The 17454-nt window shown below is 43.6% G+C and overlaps 1 protein-coding gene across 1 annotated transcript; it reads left to right on the top strand.

The window, feature by feature from the left end:
- The first annotated feature begins 874 nt into the window (after positions 1 to 874).
- On the top strand, positions 875 to 15788 carry CCDC177 (coiled-coil domain containing 177). Its single transcript, XM_083167282.1, has 2 exons — positions 875 to 1019; positions 7093 to 15788. The coding sequence occupies exon 2, from the start codon at positions 7098 to 7100 to the stop codon at positions 9120 to 9122; it is 2025 nt and encodes a 674-aa protein (XP_083023408.1). The 5' UTR covers positions 875 to 1019; positions 7093 to 7097; the 3' UTR covers positions 9123 to 15788.
- Positions 15789 to 17454: the final 1666 nt, after the last annotated feature.

Below are 17454 nucleotides of genomic sequence, written 5' to 3'. Positions count from 1 at the left end.
AGATTGCTGCCTCCCCGTGTGGTCCGGTTTTTGCTACATGCCGGGACCATGCAGGGAGGCTTTATTCTCCCCCTCCTCCACTCCCTGGTGACAGGTGTCACATGCAGCCCCCCCCCCCCCCTTCCCAGGCAGGACACCCCCGGACAGGACACCCCCCCAGACCGGACGCTACAAGCTCCGGACTGCAGAATTTGATGTCCGGTCCGGGGGTCTTGTACTGGTCCGGTTTTTACCCATACCCCGGTTTTTACCCATACCCGCAGTCAATGGCATCGCATAGGATACACATACCTCCCAACATGACCCTCTCCAGGAGGGACACATTGCTCTGCTCCTGCACGTTCCTCATAATGTATAATTGCCATCATCTGTGTTGAAACACCTTTCTTATCAATTAACCTGTTTAACACAGGAGATGGCAATCATATATTAAGAGGAAAGGGCAGGAGCAGAGCATTGTGTCCCTCCTGGAGAGGGTCATTTGCGAGGTATGGATACATCATATGCAAAAGGAGCACAAACAATGTATTGTAAGTGTTCCTGCTGCCCAGGTTACAGGCAGCCCGGCTGCTCTCTGTCGGACATTAGCCGGCGTATTCCATGCGAGTCAGCAGCAGATACCTCGGCTCAGTGTACGGGGGCCTTTATAGGGGTGCTAGAACCTTGATACCTTCCCACTGTCCCTGTTGTAATAATTCACACCATCGTATCTGGCTGTGCTAAACAATTCTTCGCCCTCCCTCCTGTTTAGAATCGCTGTTCTGTGCATCTGCCTCCCTCCCTCCCTCTCACCATTGTGGGCATGTATGCTATTCCAGCAAGCTACCACTCCTGCAGCTCTGTCTATTCTAGATCTTTGCCAGCAGCTCTTCTATAGCGCAGCCTCCTCCCTCATCTGCTGAGCCCAGGCTGTTGTGCGCAGCTGCCTCTTCCTGCTATCTGCTTGCTGTCCATTGCTGTGGTGCTGAAATCTCTCTCCTAAACACACCCGACAGTTGATCCTGAATTGGGGAATGAAGGTAAATGGTGATGTTCTATTATGTTATTAAATAACACATGTATCCATTTATCTTTGTCCTCTCTCTGTGTGTATATTGCTACATTTCCTGGATGCAGCTTGTATCCTTCCTACCAGTGTTCTGATTTGTGGAATTAAAATCTTACAAGTACAATACATGCTATGTGTGGTATGGTATGCTACGTTTTAAATATTGTCCATGTCATTTTTTTTTATTTAATCATAGATTACATTGGTTTTGGTATAATGTTACTTCAGTACCAGTCATTGGATCTCTGTGGTCTCCTCCTTAATTCCCACATCTAGTCTGCATTGATCTCTCTGAGCTAGTGGGGATTAGTCCAGCATCTGGCAGAGGTGCTGGAATTGATTTGGGCCTGGGGAATGTACAGGAGCACAGCATGCAGACCAGAAATGTATTTCATACTGTAATGTAACGCCTCCTTCGGTAGCCCAAGGCACGACCAACGTCTACTTATACCGCTTTCAGACCACAAATGCAGGGTCGCACCGGGACAGTGCAACGGTTCAGTCCTGGTGCGACCCTGCATTTTGGTCCGTTCACATCGCTTCAGCGAACCAGCAATATTTCTGGTTCGCTGATGTCATGTGGGGGCGGGGCAGAGTGGCGGAGCATCATTGGGGGTGGGGGGAGGAGGCTGCACTTAGAGCTGGCTCTGCTCCAAGCCCTGCCTCCTCCTATGTGTGAACGTGAAACGGACACAGCAACGCACTGGTAAGTACCCTTCCTTTTTACTGGTTCATATTGCCGTGTTGCTACTGGTTTGCAGGACCCGGTAACCCCTTTGACATTGCACAAATTACCGGGTCGAACCAACATGAACCCGGTAATTAGGTGTGATGTGAAAGTGCTATAAGTGTTCTTATCCCTTCCTCAACATTGCAATGTGTCAGCCAATAAGCTTTGTATTTTACCCCATTCCTAGTACCCAATAAACATCCTTACCACATAGCATAGATATTTATAAGCGATACTTCAGGGGCCTGATTCAGGTTGGTTCGCTAAGCAGCATATGGCCGCATTTGCTGTGATCATTTACACATCCATTTGCATGTGGCCATACAGGCGAAAAATCATTCGATGGTCAGCGACCATTGAATGATTTTTTTTGAACCGTTCGCAAATAAAAGTCTTTTATTTGCCATGGACATGGACGAATTCAGAGTGGGCACTGAGGTACAAATTCGTTCACCTGGCCGATGGTGCAGGTCTGAGCATGGGCGAATATGTTGGGGGGGCTTTCGATTGGTGGCGTTTACCTATTCGCTAAGATACGCAGCCCAGCGAACATGGATCCCTACAGGGGCCAGGTAAGTATACTTACCATAAAAGGTAAGGTATGTTAAGCAACTAGAAGGCAGACATTTTTATCAAACTCCACAAGTAAAGCCCCCTGGTGCCAGAGACCCAGCCAGCTCCATGTCTGTGCTCCATGCATCAGTATCAGTGAGGATGGGGAGAAGGAGCCGGTATCACACACTGCTACAGAAAGGTGAAGCCATAAGGCTCAGGAGCATAGTGTCTGAGTAGTGTGGTATAGTTACAATCCAGTATGTCAACATTCATTTATTCAACACCATAATGTTAACTTGGTCAGAATGATCGACATTCACAATGTTGACACTGACAAAATTTCGGCATGTTCAACATGAATATTGACCTTCGACTGTAGGAATGTCAATTCATATTTTAGTCTAACCCTAATTGCAGCCTAAATCAAAATGAAAAATAACCCCAACCCTAATGTCGGATTCAGTATGAAATCCCGGCGGTCGGGATCCCGGCGTTCAAAATCCTGACCGCCGAAATCCCGACAAGGGGGGGACGTGGATCGCCCCCCCTTGCGGGCTCGCTGCGCTCGCCACGCAGCAGGCCCGGTGCCTCGCTACACTCGGCACGCTAATTTATTCTCCCTCCAGGGGTGCCGTGGACACCCACGGAGGGAGAAAGCGTCGGGATTTCGGCGGTCGGGATTCTGACCGCCGGGATTTTAACTGCATCCCCTAATGTCATGTGTCAACATATCATACTAATATTTCAATATCATACTAATATCCCCCACCCCCAATGAGCTGCCCAGCCCTTCCAGAGGCCGGGGGCCGGGAAAGCTGTACCCGCAGCACCCCCCTGTCGGCATGCCTGCAGTGATTGGTCTATTATCGGGTTCCTGCCTCCTACTGTCTGTACCTTGTTCAAACCATACATACAGTAGCAGCACAGACATGCCAGCTCCCAAAGACTTTGTGCGGCCGAGGAGAGGGGTTTGCAGAGAGTGCAGGGTTCCAAAGGGATGTGGGATACTTGTTCACCATTCTAGGGGGGCCGGACGAAAAGCTGAATTTTTGGAAGCCTCCCTGCCATTCCATGTGTTCCGCACACCTCTTAAATTGTAAGATCCATGAATATCTCCTGATTTCTGTTACTGTATGTACTTTGTTTTAGCCATGTCACAATCCCTTAATCTAGTATTGGTAACATCTCTGTGATGGAGAAATTGTTTTTTGCATAGCCCTACTGCCCCCAAAGGCCTGGCTGGACTAAATATTTCTTACTCATATATTCATTATTTTATTTTTTGCTTGCTCTCCACATATTTTTATTTTGGTTTTCTTTTATATTGTTGTATATGACCATTGCCCCAGTCAGTCCATTTAGTTGCTACTTTTTAAGATGCGGCTGTAATGGTTTTTATACAAAAAGACAAAATTAGAAGTTAGTATATTGCATACTATGCTACTAATTGTTATATGTGAGAGGTAATTTCCACATTTATACACCTATTACGCCTTATTGGAAATATATTGTTACTTATCTGACACAATAATAATTATTTTCCTGTGAGGTTAAACCCCTTTACTATAATAATGTTGGTATTTTTGGCCACCAGTTGCCCCAGTCAGTCTATCTAGCTATTATCCTTCTTTGGGTGGTTGGGTGGGTAGGGGAGTGAAGGTTTAGTTTACTGTAGGAGGTAGATTAGCATTAGTGTAGTTAGTATATTAAAGGTGGGTAGTATGGGAGGGGTAGGTTAGATTTTTGGTACAATTAGCTACCTTAGAAGCTAAGAGCCACTAATTTACTTTCTCCTATAGGTTACGGGTAGGTTTCTTTATGGGATCCAAGTACGCCTGAGTTGGGGGTGGGTTGTACAGGGTGGGGGGTATTTTTGAAAAGGGATTCTTAGATAAATAAATAGTTGATATCGATCCTTCAACACTATTATAGTCTGTTCTTGATCCGTTGCTGTTTTGTTTCTATTTTGTAGAAGGCTGTTTTTGTATCATTTGATACACCAACAATCTTTGTTCTAAATACTCCTGCTTATATATAACTTGCTGTGCCCGAATGGCGCCTTCGTGTATTTTGTTTTTTATCTCCTTGACATGGGAATATTTCAAAACTGGTGACTATAATCTATGTCTCATGCCTGTTTGCAATATGCAGTTCATATGTTGTACTACAGCATATCATTTATGTCAAGTAAGTCTAACCTAGATTTAGACTTTTTGTTATGTGCAGAAAATCAATAAAAATTACTGAATAAAAAAGAAAAAGATGGAATTCCACAAAGACACAGATTAGGCGATATTAAAATCCCAAATTAGGTACAAGTCCTCCAAAAGATGTACTACGGATACAGAAGGGTAGGTTGTGGTCTCCAACCGATACAGTAGAATGAGGATTGTGATCAGTGTCCTATAGTCAGGGGTATATTAGCAATGGCTGCAGGCTGTGTAGTGCACAAGGACCTCTAAGTCCCATGTTGCCCTCCCTGAAACCAATCACGTGGGGATGGCAGCAGTAATGGTGCATGTATGTCCACACCCAGACTGCATTGGTACAAATGTTTTATCCCCCACACCCCAATGCTATAATGGGTCTAAAAGGTTGTGTGAGGAGGATATAAAGCTTGTGGGGAGAGCATAGCAAGCATCTTAAGAAGCTTTGAAGGGCATTGGGAGTTGAGGAATGGGATCGTAGATCTCCCATGAATAAAAGTCACATGTTTGAATAATGATAGAAAATACCAGTAAAGAGAATGAGATAAATTAAAGATGTCAACTAAGGCTGGAAGGAGCCAGTGATTTGTAAGGGGTCAAGTGGACAGTGCTGCCAGGTAGGTGTGAGAACGGAGCGCCCTGGCCTGATTCACCGCCACCACACCTTAAACTTGTCATGAGCAGATGTAACATATGCAGAGAGTTAGATTTGGACTTGTCATGAGCAGATGTAACATGCGCAGAGAGTTAGATTGGGTGGGGTGTGTTCAATAATAAAGCAGACAGTATTTATCCTGCACATAAGCAAAATAACTCCCCCAAATCTAACTCTTTCTGCACCTGTTACATCTACCCCACCTGCAGTGCAGCATGGTATTGCCCATTTTGAGAACAAAATTGTCCTGCAATCAGGTCTGAATTAGGCCCTTTGTACTATGCATATGCGTTTTATAGGCATCCCTGTGAAATTGCAGGCGGGCCGATGCATTTGACTTCCATTTCTGAAGAGGAGAGTAATCATTTGATGGTCATGAATTCTCCTCCCACATAATACCCATGCACGTAACCGGGAGGATGAGGGGGGGCAGCAGGGGGGGTTTCATTGGGGGGGGGGGGGGGGGGGTGGCGGCACTTACCCGCTCGATAGGCAGCGAGTGTACACTGCCAAGCAAGGAGGTCTGAATCAGACCCTTTATTTATCACTGTAAAACAACCTAGGTACAAGTACAATACATAGTAAATACAGTTGGAATCGTTTTTTTCACAAATATTGGGGGGGGGGGGGGCGGGAATCAATGTTGCTCATGTAGTGATTAAAGTTCTGATTCAGAGGTGGTCTTTAAGCAGTGGCAGCTGCAACTTTTGATGCGACTGCTGCTAACCCTTCGTTGCATGGTTTATTTTATCTTTTAAAATATTTTCATGCTTCTTCTGTATTGTACACAAAAAATAATGAAAAAAAAAAAAACTGCCAAAAAATAAAATATTTATTTTGAAAAAACAAAAACAAAACGCTCTGTAGCAAATAGTCCACAACATGAAACGATTGACTGTCTGAGTTTTAGATGTTTTATAGTGAGATGTTTGGGTATGTAGCAAATTTGCAACAGTATGCAACATAGGGTTAATGCTGCAGCTGATGAATTGTCTACAGTCCTAATCCACCATTGTGTTTTCACACCATCAGACTTCTGAGCAACCGTAAACATATTTAGCTAACGGTGTCAGAAGTCTTCCCATGTAAAACTTGGCACTAGCATGCACCTTGAGTGCCATCTCCCCAGTTACCACCTAGGAACACCTATGGATACTGCATTTGATCTCCATGCAGTTTCGATCTACAGTCACCGTCCGTAACCAACATGAAACAGCCCTATGTACTGTTGAAGCAGATCTCTTCTGAGATGATGACTGAGATAAATCTGTGGTAAGACAAGAACCTTGATTCAAATTGCATTCTGCCATAACAGGGAGGTGAGACTGAGGCGCCTGGTGGTCATTGATATACAGTAGTTAGATTACATTCCTAAGTGAGTGAGCAACAGGTGTGACACACATATAAATCCTCCATAAAGATCAAGGAAATCCAAAATGTGTTCACTGAATTGGCTTTGGTGTGTGAGTGTGTGATGACTGTGATGATAAAATAGATCAGAAGATCTCAAACTCGGTCCTCAGGACCCCACACAATGCATGTTTTCCAGGTCTCCACACAGAATCACAAGTGAAATAATTATGTGTCAATGAGTAATGAGTGCACCTGTCGTGTGAACTGGAAATGTGAACTGTGTGGGTTTCCTAGGACTGAGTTTGAGAACCCCTGAAATAGATTGTAAATACCAGATACAAGGAAGGATGCGGTTGATCGTCACAATTATTTTACAACTCCTTACGTATGCTCACCTCCAATTAATTCTAGTCATTATATAATATACATTGAACTAACATTATTAAATCTATTTAAAGTGTCATAACTATAGTCACATTTTGGCCTACAGAACATACAAGGTTGCAAAGTATATATATAATTATATCTATTTTCTGTCTGCCAGGTATAATGATGGCTGAACCCACAGACGATCCAGGAGGGGAGGAGGCCTCAGGGGGAGTGACCGTTCGGCAGAGAGAGCATTCTCCAATGTTGCACCTGGACCTCTATAACTTTGAGTCCCAAGATGCAGAAGGAAGTCGTTATGTGCTGACTAGTCCCCGCTCGCTGGAGGCCTGCGCTCGCTGTATGGTGAAACCTGTAGAACTGCTATCTAGAAGTCTATCTGATCTAGTTAAAGAGGCTCCAGGGAGATCCATGCGGGTAGCAACTGGTCTCTGTGAGGTATACGAGATAGAGAGACAGAGAAAGCTAAAGATGTGTAGGGAGGAAAGGGAACGGATTATACGCCAAGAGAAGAGGAGAATTCTGCCCTTGGGGCTGAGCAGCAACCTGAGCTCACCATCAAGCTCAAAAGCGCCTTCACGGGCTGAACCATCATCTGCTACAGAACCTAAGAGATCGGAAACTCTACCTTACTCAGATCATCAAAGACGTAAAAAAACACTTTCGAAGGATGCTGATAGCTACCAATCCCTACCTTCCAAAGTCACCCCAAGACGCAACCCTCCTATCATCAAAAAGAAACCTTCCACAGTGTCCAAGGCTAAAAAATGCTCCCAATCTGACGATGATCAGTGTACTGGTGATGCAATGACGGACTCTACTCCTCCTGTCCAAAGAAAGAGTAAAAGTCAGTCTTTGGACTCCCTGCAGAAAATGAGAGATTGTATCTCTGGTAGAACCTCCTCAGAGTCCATGACATCTTCATACAGTGGGGACAGTTCTCGTGGCAGGACAGAACAGTTGATCCCAAAGTCCAGAACACTGGACGCAGTTAATTCTCTCCTGGGTAGGAGCTTTAGTCTTGGAGATCTCAGTCATTCACCCCAGACAACTAAGAAGGTTGAGAAGATGGTAAAGGAGGTGAAGAAGAAAGGGGTTCAAGAATTGCCTCAGAGAGATAAGAAGATTGCAGCAATTATGATTGCCAAACATGAAGAGGAAAACATCAGGAATGAGCAGCGTTACTGGGCCCACCTACAGTGGGAAACCCAGCGAAGGACTTCAAATATAAGAAAGGAGTATGAGGAAAGGGAGAGATACAGAGCTATACAACAAGGTCAAAGAATGCTGGAGTCTCAAGTAAGGAGCAGACGTAGTAAAATGACAACAGATCATTTGCTCCGTGAGGAGCAGTGGGAAGGAGAGGCGGAAAAACTAAAAAGGGAGAAGATGATCAGAGGCAAAGTGGAGGGCAAACAAAAGATCTCAAACCAGGTGAAAAGTCAAAAGTCCAAACAGCAGAAACAAAATGATGCTTTGGACCTTAATGAGGAGTTCTCGCAAGAAAAATTGGTCGTAGCCCAGAGTAAGAAACAGGAGAAGGCTCAGCAGCTACAAGTCAACAAAATTTTGCAGAACAAAATAGAGAAAATAAAGCACCAGGTGCTTCTTCAGGATTTAGCCCAAAGAGAGGAGTCCGATAATGAAGAGCGCAGAAGAACACTTGAGAAAAACCTTCATAGAGCGCAGGAAAATGTGGAGCAGCTACTTGGTAAAAGAAACCAAGAACTGAAGAACAGGGCGGAGCGGGAGGAACTGCAAATCCAGAGAGCAAGACAGGCGGCAGAACGGAGAGAGAAGCAGCGTGTAGAGCATTTATTTGAACTCTCCAAGACTGCTGAAAGAAGACTGCAGCATGCCGCTCAGGTAGCTGATGAGGTAGTGCAGCACAAAGCAAGGAAAGCTGTGGAAAGCCGACTGGGAAAGGAGAAGGTCCAGAGGGAAAATCGTCAAAAAGTCCTGAAGAGCGAGGACATGAAAAGACAGGAACTGCTTATGTCCATAGAGAAGAAACTTGAGCGTAGTGAACAGATCTGCAAGGAGAAGCAGAGTGTGCTTGAGAACGCACGTTCTGTAGCCAGGGCTTCCTTTAATTTCCGAGATAGGGTGCGTTCTGAAACAAACACACGTACTTTTGCTAAAATGGCTTTGGAAGCAGAACTATATGCTAGCATTGATAAAAAATGAGTTTTCCAAGGTCACATTCACATCTATGCCAGTCTCTCTTGTTGCAGTGTTCTGGGTATGACATGTCCTCAGAGAATGCCCTCAGACATCTTCTGAACCACCAGGGCGAAGCAGCAGTAATGTGCTAATACGGTAGAGACAAAAACCCCTAGACCTTCCTCGAGGTCAGTACCATATGCATTAAAGGCAGAACTCACTAATTTAATTACCACATCTATCAAGTATATTGCTATCCTTAATGGTAAAAGGAAATTATGCCTAACTGCGGTCCCTTAAACATTTTATCTTAACTCATAATATTGAGTGGTTGGGAAATAGGAGCAGGCATTTACCGGAGCCCATACACTTACAGCTGGGACTTGCAGTAGGATGCTATAATTTAGCATGTGTAAGACACATTGACAATTGTGGTACTGTGGAAGTGTAATGAGGCTATGCATCACAATTATAGATTTGTGTTGAAATATGGGGTGACACTTGACAAGAATTGCATAACTGTACAGGATATGTTGATAAATTATCTCAATTAGAGCCAGCGGCGTAACTAAATGTTTGTAGGCCACATAGCAAAAGTTTGTAAGGGCCACTATGTACCTCCCAGTGGTGAAAAATGTATATAGCACATGTAACTGTAACAGGGAAGGTGGCCCCTCTAAGCTCAGGGCCCCATAGTCACGCCCCTTGTGTACAGCTTTCATAATCTTTCTCTTTACCGTACAAACTATACCAGTGATCCATTGCAGATTACTCAGTAATAATGAGCCTGGGGAAACCAACTACAGCAATATAATTAGAGGCTAATTCAGGTTGGCTAGAAAAAGCTCTCTCTAATGGGCAAAACCATATGTACTGCAGGTGGGGCAGATGTAACAGGTGCAGAGAGTTACATTTGGGTTATGTGTGGTCAAATCTAAATTGTAAACATAACGCAACCAGTATTTGCTCTGCACAGAAACAAAATAACTTACCTAAATGTAACTCTCTCTGCACATGATACATCTGCCCCACCTGCAGTGCATATGATTTTGTACATTAAAGAAGGAGTTTGCTTTTGCAATCACCCCATTATCGCGTTGTGAATGTTACAAATGTGGTCATCCTGTTTTCAGGGTTCTTTATTTTATTATCATTTAACGGATAAGTTAGAAGCCTACAGGTGTTACGTTACACGTCAGGCACGGGTAGTGCATTTGTAACTTCATAAACCATTGTTTAGTTCTACTGCAGAGTTAGTTGTTAGCATTTGCACATTCTCATTGGCTGAGCTGCTGCTTTGTATACATGCCACACTTACATGACAGCTCCTGTTCAGGATACAAATGTCTTTGGTTTTGACATAAATTGATAGATCATAATATTTTATGAATGCTGCTTTTTGAGGGGTTTAGAACATTCCAGTTGTGTCAAATAGACAAAGGGCCTGATTCAGAGATCGATGCATTGTACGGTACAATAATACGTTAATGTTTCAGCATGCGTCCTGTGTAACTAGACACCTCCTGCCGGCGTCTGCACAGCATTGGATTATCTTGAAGACATTCTTGTAACTTGCAGGGTGGTCTGCGTGTTTGATAACTGTCAGGACCAGTAAAGCTGCATCCACTGGCCTCGGCATGACTAGAAAACGCTGGGCGGCATCTCTCCTTCCCCACCCACAAACAGCAGCTGCAGTTTAGGGGACACTACAGCCATTGCTGCAGAAACAGATCTTCTCTTGCGGAGAACGGCGATGGGCATACCCGTAAAACATTGCATTTAAATACATCTCTGAATGAGGCCCAAAGAACACAAGTGCCCATATAAAATGAAATGGAATGTACCTTTAATACCTCTTTTTTTTTTACAAGACCAAAAGCAAAAAATAAACTGTTTTCAAACGGATTTCTCTTACACAGTCTCCATGATGATAAATGCAAAGTGCATCACATTTAAATGCTTACAGTCTGAGTTGGATGTAGTAACTGCTTTACATGCAACAATGCGGTTCATTCCTGGGGGTTGAACAACAACACACTTAAGGTGCGTACACACGGGGAAATATCTCTGGCAATATATTGCTCAGCAATCACATTGCCCCGTGTCCCGTTTTCATCTGCGACCAGAGATGGTCGCAGATGAAAATTTAAACACTGCTGGGTGAAGAGGCAGGGGATGTCGCTGGTCGGAGGAGCATGTTCCTCCGACCAGCGACCATTCAGGGGCTGAAAACGGGAGCGCGCACCCGGCGATTTATCGCTGGTGCACACTCCAATCACTGGCAATATGGTCGCTCAGCGTCCATATTCCCAGCGATTTCAGCCCCTATCGCCCCCGTGTGTACACAGCATTAGGGCCGGAAAGGTGGGCAACCCTCCTGGATACCGGTGTATGGAAATCACGCCATTTAGCCCTGCCCACTTCTTGAAGACCCAAAAATTGCGAGATTTGCCATGTTGGGGGGCAGGGTTTGATGATGTCTACATCTAGACCCGCCCCCTGAAGTGTCACTGACAGTTACCCGCAGAGGAGACTTTAAAAGTAGGCAACCCTGGTATACACATCCATTCGCATGCCGGTGCGGACAATTGTATGGCTTGGGGGGGGGGGGGGGCTGGCGTTCACTCGTCTGGCGGGTGGCGTTTCGACACTCTGAAAGCAGCAAATTTTGCTGCTTACCGAGGCAAGCGGAATCACCTCCCTTAATGGTTAAGCAAATGCACGGATGCAGGTCAGGATTTTGTAGGGTGGCTCCTTCCCTGCACAATACTGTACTGGAGCGTACAGAGAGAGAGGTCAGGGGAGGACAGGTGAATTTGGGTTTCACCAGTACATAGGTGGTACTGGAAGTAAAAAGAATTTGGTGAGATCTCCAAGGAAGGTGAGAATTGGCCAAGCACAGATCACTGAAAGCATACATGATACATCCCACAGAAGGGAAGTAAGAAGGTTCTGGTTACACATCAGAAAAGAACCGAGTACACAATAGGAAGTGTAGTACTTTATATGCATCTGATCATTATGGAGAAACTTACCAGAAATCTGGAACATAATCATTTAATAGTGCTAATATGTTTCTATTTAAGAAACAAACAGTGATGACATTTCTTGTTTTATAAATTGTGTATCACAGACAGTTATCATTATAAATGAACTTGGAGTTCGGATGCAAGAAAAAGAAATAGATGATTGCAGATTTTCCTCAAAAGTAAAAATAACAATTGCAATATAGGAAATAAACCAGGGTGTAATTGCGGGATTGGCTGTCACACAGCTGCAGCTGCTTTCTGGTTGCTCTGTATATCGCACTGTTACAGTGGGGAACACCAATAAATCAGTGTATGGAGTACAGTACAATTACATAGTGTTGTGATGATAGTTTTAGAACAAATAGATAAATAATGAATCAATAAATAATGACAGACAAGTATCAGTTAATGGATCTTCCATTTCGGGCACGAGAGCTTGGCCAATGTTATTATTTGCAGAAATATTTAGTGAAAATCTTTTACATAGTAACTTTAAATATAATGTACAATAGTTTGTCATTATTAGTTACCCTGATAGTGTGTGCGCTGTATGGGATTATACTGAGGGTTGTTCCCCAACTTAAGGAAAATAATCATTTTAACATGCAGAAATTAATTTATAGTTTTCCAAATTAAAAATGTATAATGTGCAGTATTTAAACATTGCAAATCAAGTCGCATTTATTATTTAACTGTCAGATGCTAGTTTTGTACCTGGGATCCATAGCAATGGTGCAATGTATCAATTGTCAGTTTATTAAACACTTGACTGCTAATATGTTGCCAGGTGAAAATACACAACCATAGAATGAATGTGGGGGTTATTCTGGTTCACTCCTTCTGGCAAATTCCTTCTCAAATGGACAAAACCATGTGTGCTGCAGGTGGGGTAGATGTTACTTGTGCAGAGAGAGTTGGGTTTTACTTCAAAGTGAGATCTATATTGCAGTGTAAAAATAAAGCAGCCAGTATTTTCCCTGCACAGAAACAAAATAACACACTCAAATGTAACTCTCTCTGCACATTTTACATCTGATCCCCTGCAGTGTACATGGTTTTGTCCATTTAAGATGGAATTTGCCAGAAGGAGTGAACCAGAATAACACCCTGGTGTGTGTGTGTGAGTACCACATTGTACACGCACACACATTCATTTTGGTTCATCTTGTTGGGAGCCAATTAACCTACCAGTATATTCTTGGATTGTGGGAGGAAACTGGAGTACCCGGAGGAAACCCACGCAAGCATGGGGAGAATATACAAACTCCGCACAGGTAGGGCCAGGGTGGGAATTAACCCATGACCTCAGTGCTGTGAGGAAGTAATGCTAACCATTACACCGTCCGTACTGCCAAATATAAAACTGCCACTTGATTTCACACAAACCACTGAATAACAAATACTGTGCTTTGTGTTTGCAAACAGCATCCAACTGAATAAATAGTAGTGGCTCAGCTTACGTAATGCCTGATTTACTACCTTATGCTAATGCAAGGGGTCTACACAGCTACAACAAGCAGGGAACTGTCCAAAGCAGCGATGCCACCACTAGCATCTGCACTTGGACCAGATACAAACTAGCTACCTGAGATCTGTCTGACACAGGCTTCTCCTCTCTCCCAGGACAGTTCCATCTGATTGCATCGTCCTCGCCCAGTTCTTGCTCTGAAAGCACCTTTACCTGTATACAGTGAACAGGTTGCTGTCTGTTAAAATGTTTAGTCATTTGCTAGATCAGAGAATAATAATATTTGACTCTTGAGAAATTATAATTGTGTGTGTGGGTGGTCAGGGGCTGGTGCGACGAATGGATTATGATGGTTCCCAGCACGAGCGCTAATGAGTGGCTATATTTGGACATTACCCAGTTGCTGATTGGCAGCATGTATGGGATGTTTTACTCATTTTCATGGAATGGCTCAAGTAGAGCATCACACAAGTATATTAACCAATAGTGGTCCGATGCAGGGGTGAATGTACTTTAAGTCCATTTGCCCAGTGTAGATTGCCAGTTTCCACTGTAACGGGGCATTCTCACGTAGGGTAGGTTAAGGTTTGCAGTGGGCAAAATTGTGGACTATGCATAGTTGTTATCACTGCTGTTTTTGGACAAAGCTGGGGCAAGATGGCACAGATAATAGTGTCTGCTATGACATCATATATACACATAAGGTAATCATGCCGCCAAGGTGCGCACGACTCTGCAGTTTGGGAAAAATATGCACTATTGTTATGTCTGCAATGAACAAACAGTATCGCTCATTGTGGCCCTTCCTAGCGATATTGTTTGAAATATCATCTAGTGTGTGAGCCCTGTATCGTTAACGATGCGTGCTTCCGCGGGTCATTAGCGACGTCCCCATTCTTCTGTACATGCAGCTCAATTGTGGCTATGTCTTTGATGACTGCATGTGCGGAGCAGGGACAGGATGATGCATAGTTGTCTACTCTCCTGGAAATAGCAGCAATCTCCCTCATGTCACCTAGCCCATATTACACAGTTACAATATAGTTACCGTCCCTCCTGCATTCTGCAGGAGACTCCCTGACATAGCAGCAATCTCCCTCTCCCCCTCATTAGTCTAGCAATCTCCCTCATGTCCCCTAGCCCACATTACACTGTTACATACTAGTTACCGTCCCTCCTGCATTCTGCAGGAGACTCCCTGACATAGCAGCAATCTCCCTCTCTCCCTCATTAGTCTAACAATCTCCCTCATGTCACCTAGATCACATTACACTGTAAAATTTTTGGGAAAAAAGGATGAGAAACAGATACAATTACATTGAATCATTAGCACCATTTCCCAGCACTTTACCAAGTATAGTATCTCTTACTAACTGCTTTGGGGCTCATCTACATTTGGATATAAGTAATTGGAAAAGATTCCTCTCAGATGTAGCAGTACACACCCACGCTTCTAGTTGCCACGTTCACAATCTCTTTTCAAAATCTCTCCATATATGGAAGAAGACACGCCCTTTGGGTGGAGCATGACACGCCCCCTTCATGGGGCGCTGTGCAAAATTATACTACCAACTATAATCTCCCTGAAACTAGTTTTCAAAAGTAGGCAAGTATGGGATGATGTCACTGTATGCACTATATCGTTACACAGAAATCATTAACGATATCGCTCGTGGAGTGAATCGTGTCTACCTGGCTTATTACACTGCTTCTACATTTTCAGCAAAAAAAACAGTCAATGTTTCTCTAACACACCGTTGTGATCCTACCATACACTGTCTCTCCTTTAGACCAGAAAATCTGCTGTTTTTGCCTACGCAACACATCACTTAACAAGATGATTTAAGGGTCTGAAATTGCCCTAAAATGTCCCCATATCTGGCCTGTCTCAACGGAGACAAAATGGATGGTTCTTTTTTCCAGATTTTTATTTTGCTCTTTACGGAAACGGCATAAAAACTTTTAGAATTCCAGAAATTGCATAGAAGCTGACTTTATGGGGATTGTAATATGACTTGCAGTAAATGCTATGTACTGCCTACAAGTAGGTGGGAATGGTCAGGTACGAGAGCTGTGGTAACAGGAGAGAAACGGGGAATGCTGTTTTTTTGCCAGCGAATGCAATGTTGTAAAGCACAGTATTGTATTATTATTGTACCTGCATCTGTTATCAATACATTTGAATGGTTGACATCTTACCTGTTGTTATATCGACCTACCGGACTATTCCAAGGGAGTAGGGGTGTATGCAGTATGCAAAACAAAATGTATACAGCCAATTTATAGAAATAGAAATTCCATTTTCTATTTGGAATTATTTGTCAGAAATGGTCTCCTTCATGCAGTGTATTGGGAACCATCTTTGGTAGATACTGTCACATGCGACCCATGGTAGAGCCCCTATACATCATGGGAACAGGAACTTGGAATAGCCTTTAGATATGACATCACGGTTCTTAGTGTACACTTCTGATGTCACTCAATGACATCTAGAAATGAAAATACGCCACAATCACTAAGTCAGTCTTACATATTCATATGTGACCTACAGCAGCATGACTGTCTTGTTCTTTTGTAATACTACATAGCTATGAGAGCTCTGTGATTGATCTGTGGAAATCTTGAGTATCACAATAACTGCGACCACAGTTGCAGCACTCTTTATTGCCACGCTTTCCTCGCCTGTACTTGTATTTGCAGACAGCAGCCGTGTCACGTACACCAACCAGGAGGAAATTTCTGTAAGCCGGAGCCACGACTCTCTGTTGAGCACATGATTTTGTACAATCACTTTGCACTGTTGTTGATTTATATTGGTTTGTGAAATATTCTATTTCTATAAATAAACGGACAATTGCTTAGTCTGCGCTGTCTCTATAAAAGCCAATGTGGTACTTTGAGTCATGGGCAGAGAAGAGTCGGGTTGAACACTATGCAGTCATTGCAAACATTATATTTCACATCTCGGTACTTGTTTCTTAGCACGGCACCCACGATATTCAGTCGTATGGCATCTTATGCATTGTATCGCATCGCCTGCCATATACCCGCATGCGATGCGAATTTAATTTGTATAAGCACCCTAATGGCTTTTTTCAATGTTAAATAGCCCCCTATACGATTTTTAATTGTATAAGCACCCTAATGGGGGCTTACAATGTTAAATGCACCCCAGTGGCAAACGCAGGATTTTCAGAAGGGGGTTTCCAGAGGGGCGGAGCAAAGCACGGAGATGGACACTTAGGTGACCCAGAGATGGTGACCCAGTATAACCAGGTCAGTTAAAGTATTATAGACAGACCAAATGTATATTAATAATAATACTAATACACACACACATATATATATATATATATATATATATATATACATATGTAACAGCAGTGTAGACCCCTGGGCATAGCAATGTATTGGGGCCCCTACCGATCCTCCAGTGGTAGGGGTGGGGGAAGCTTTGATGTCCCGCGGGTGGTAGGGGGTAGTATATCAACCGCTCAGCATGTAGGGCCTGGATCATTAATTTCCACTAATTACCCCTTTACTGCACATATGGTGGGAGAAGGGGTGGGAGAAGGGGGCATTAGGCTGAATGAAGGGGCCCCGATACATAACTTCCAGGGCGGTAGAGGATGTTTAATACGCAGAGGAGGGGTGTATAGTGGAGTGGGCTTATTATTCATAATTTTCTGGTGGGAGGACAGCTTGCTTGACTGCAGATATCTCCAGTTCCTAGAAATAGATTTCTTAGATTTTAATGGAATTAAAAACTAAAGAATCCCACCTACCAAATGGTATTGAGGACTAGGGGATCAGAATTCAGGAGGCAGAGCAATCTGCCAATGAGTATTTAAAACTACAT

The sequence above is a fragment of the Crinia signifera genome, chromosome 12 (genome assembly GCF_055691185.1).
Source record: "Crinia signifera chromosome 12, ASM5569118v1, whole genome shotgun sequence".
Classification (NCBI taxonomy): domain Eukaryota; kingdom Metazoa; phylum Chordata; class Amphibia; order Anura; family Myobatrachidae; genus Crinia; species Crinia signifera.
This window is presented reverse-complemented; position numbering and strand designations above follow the sequence as displayed.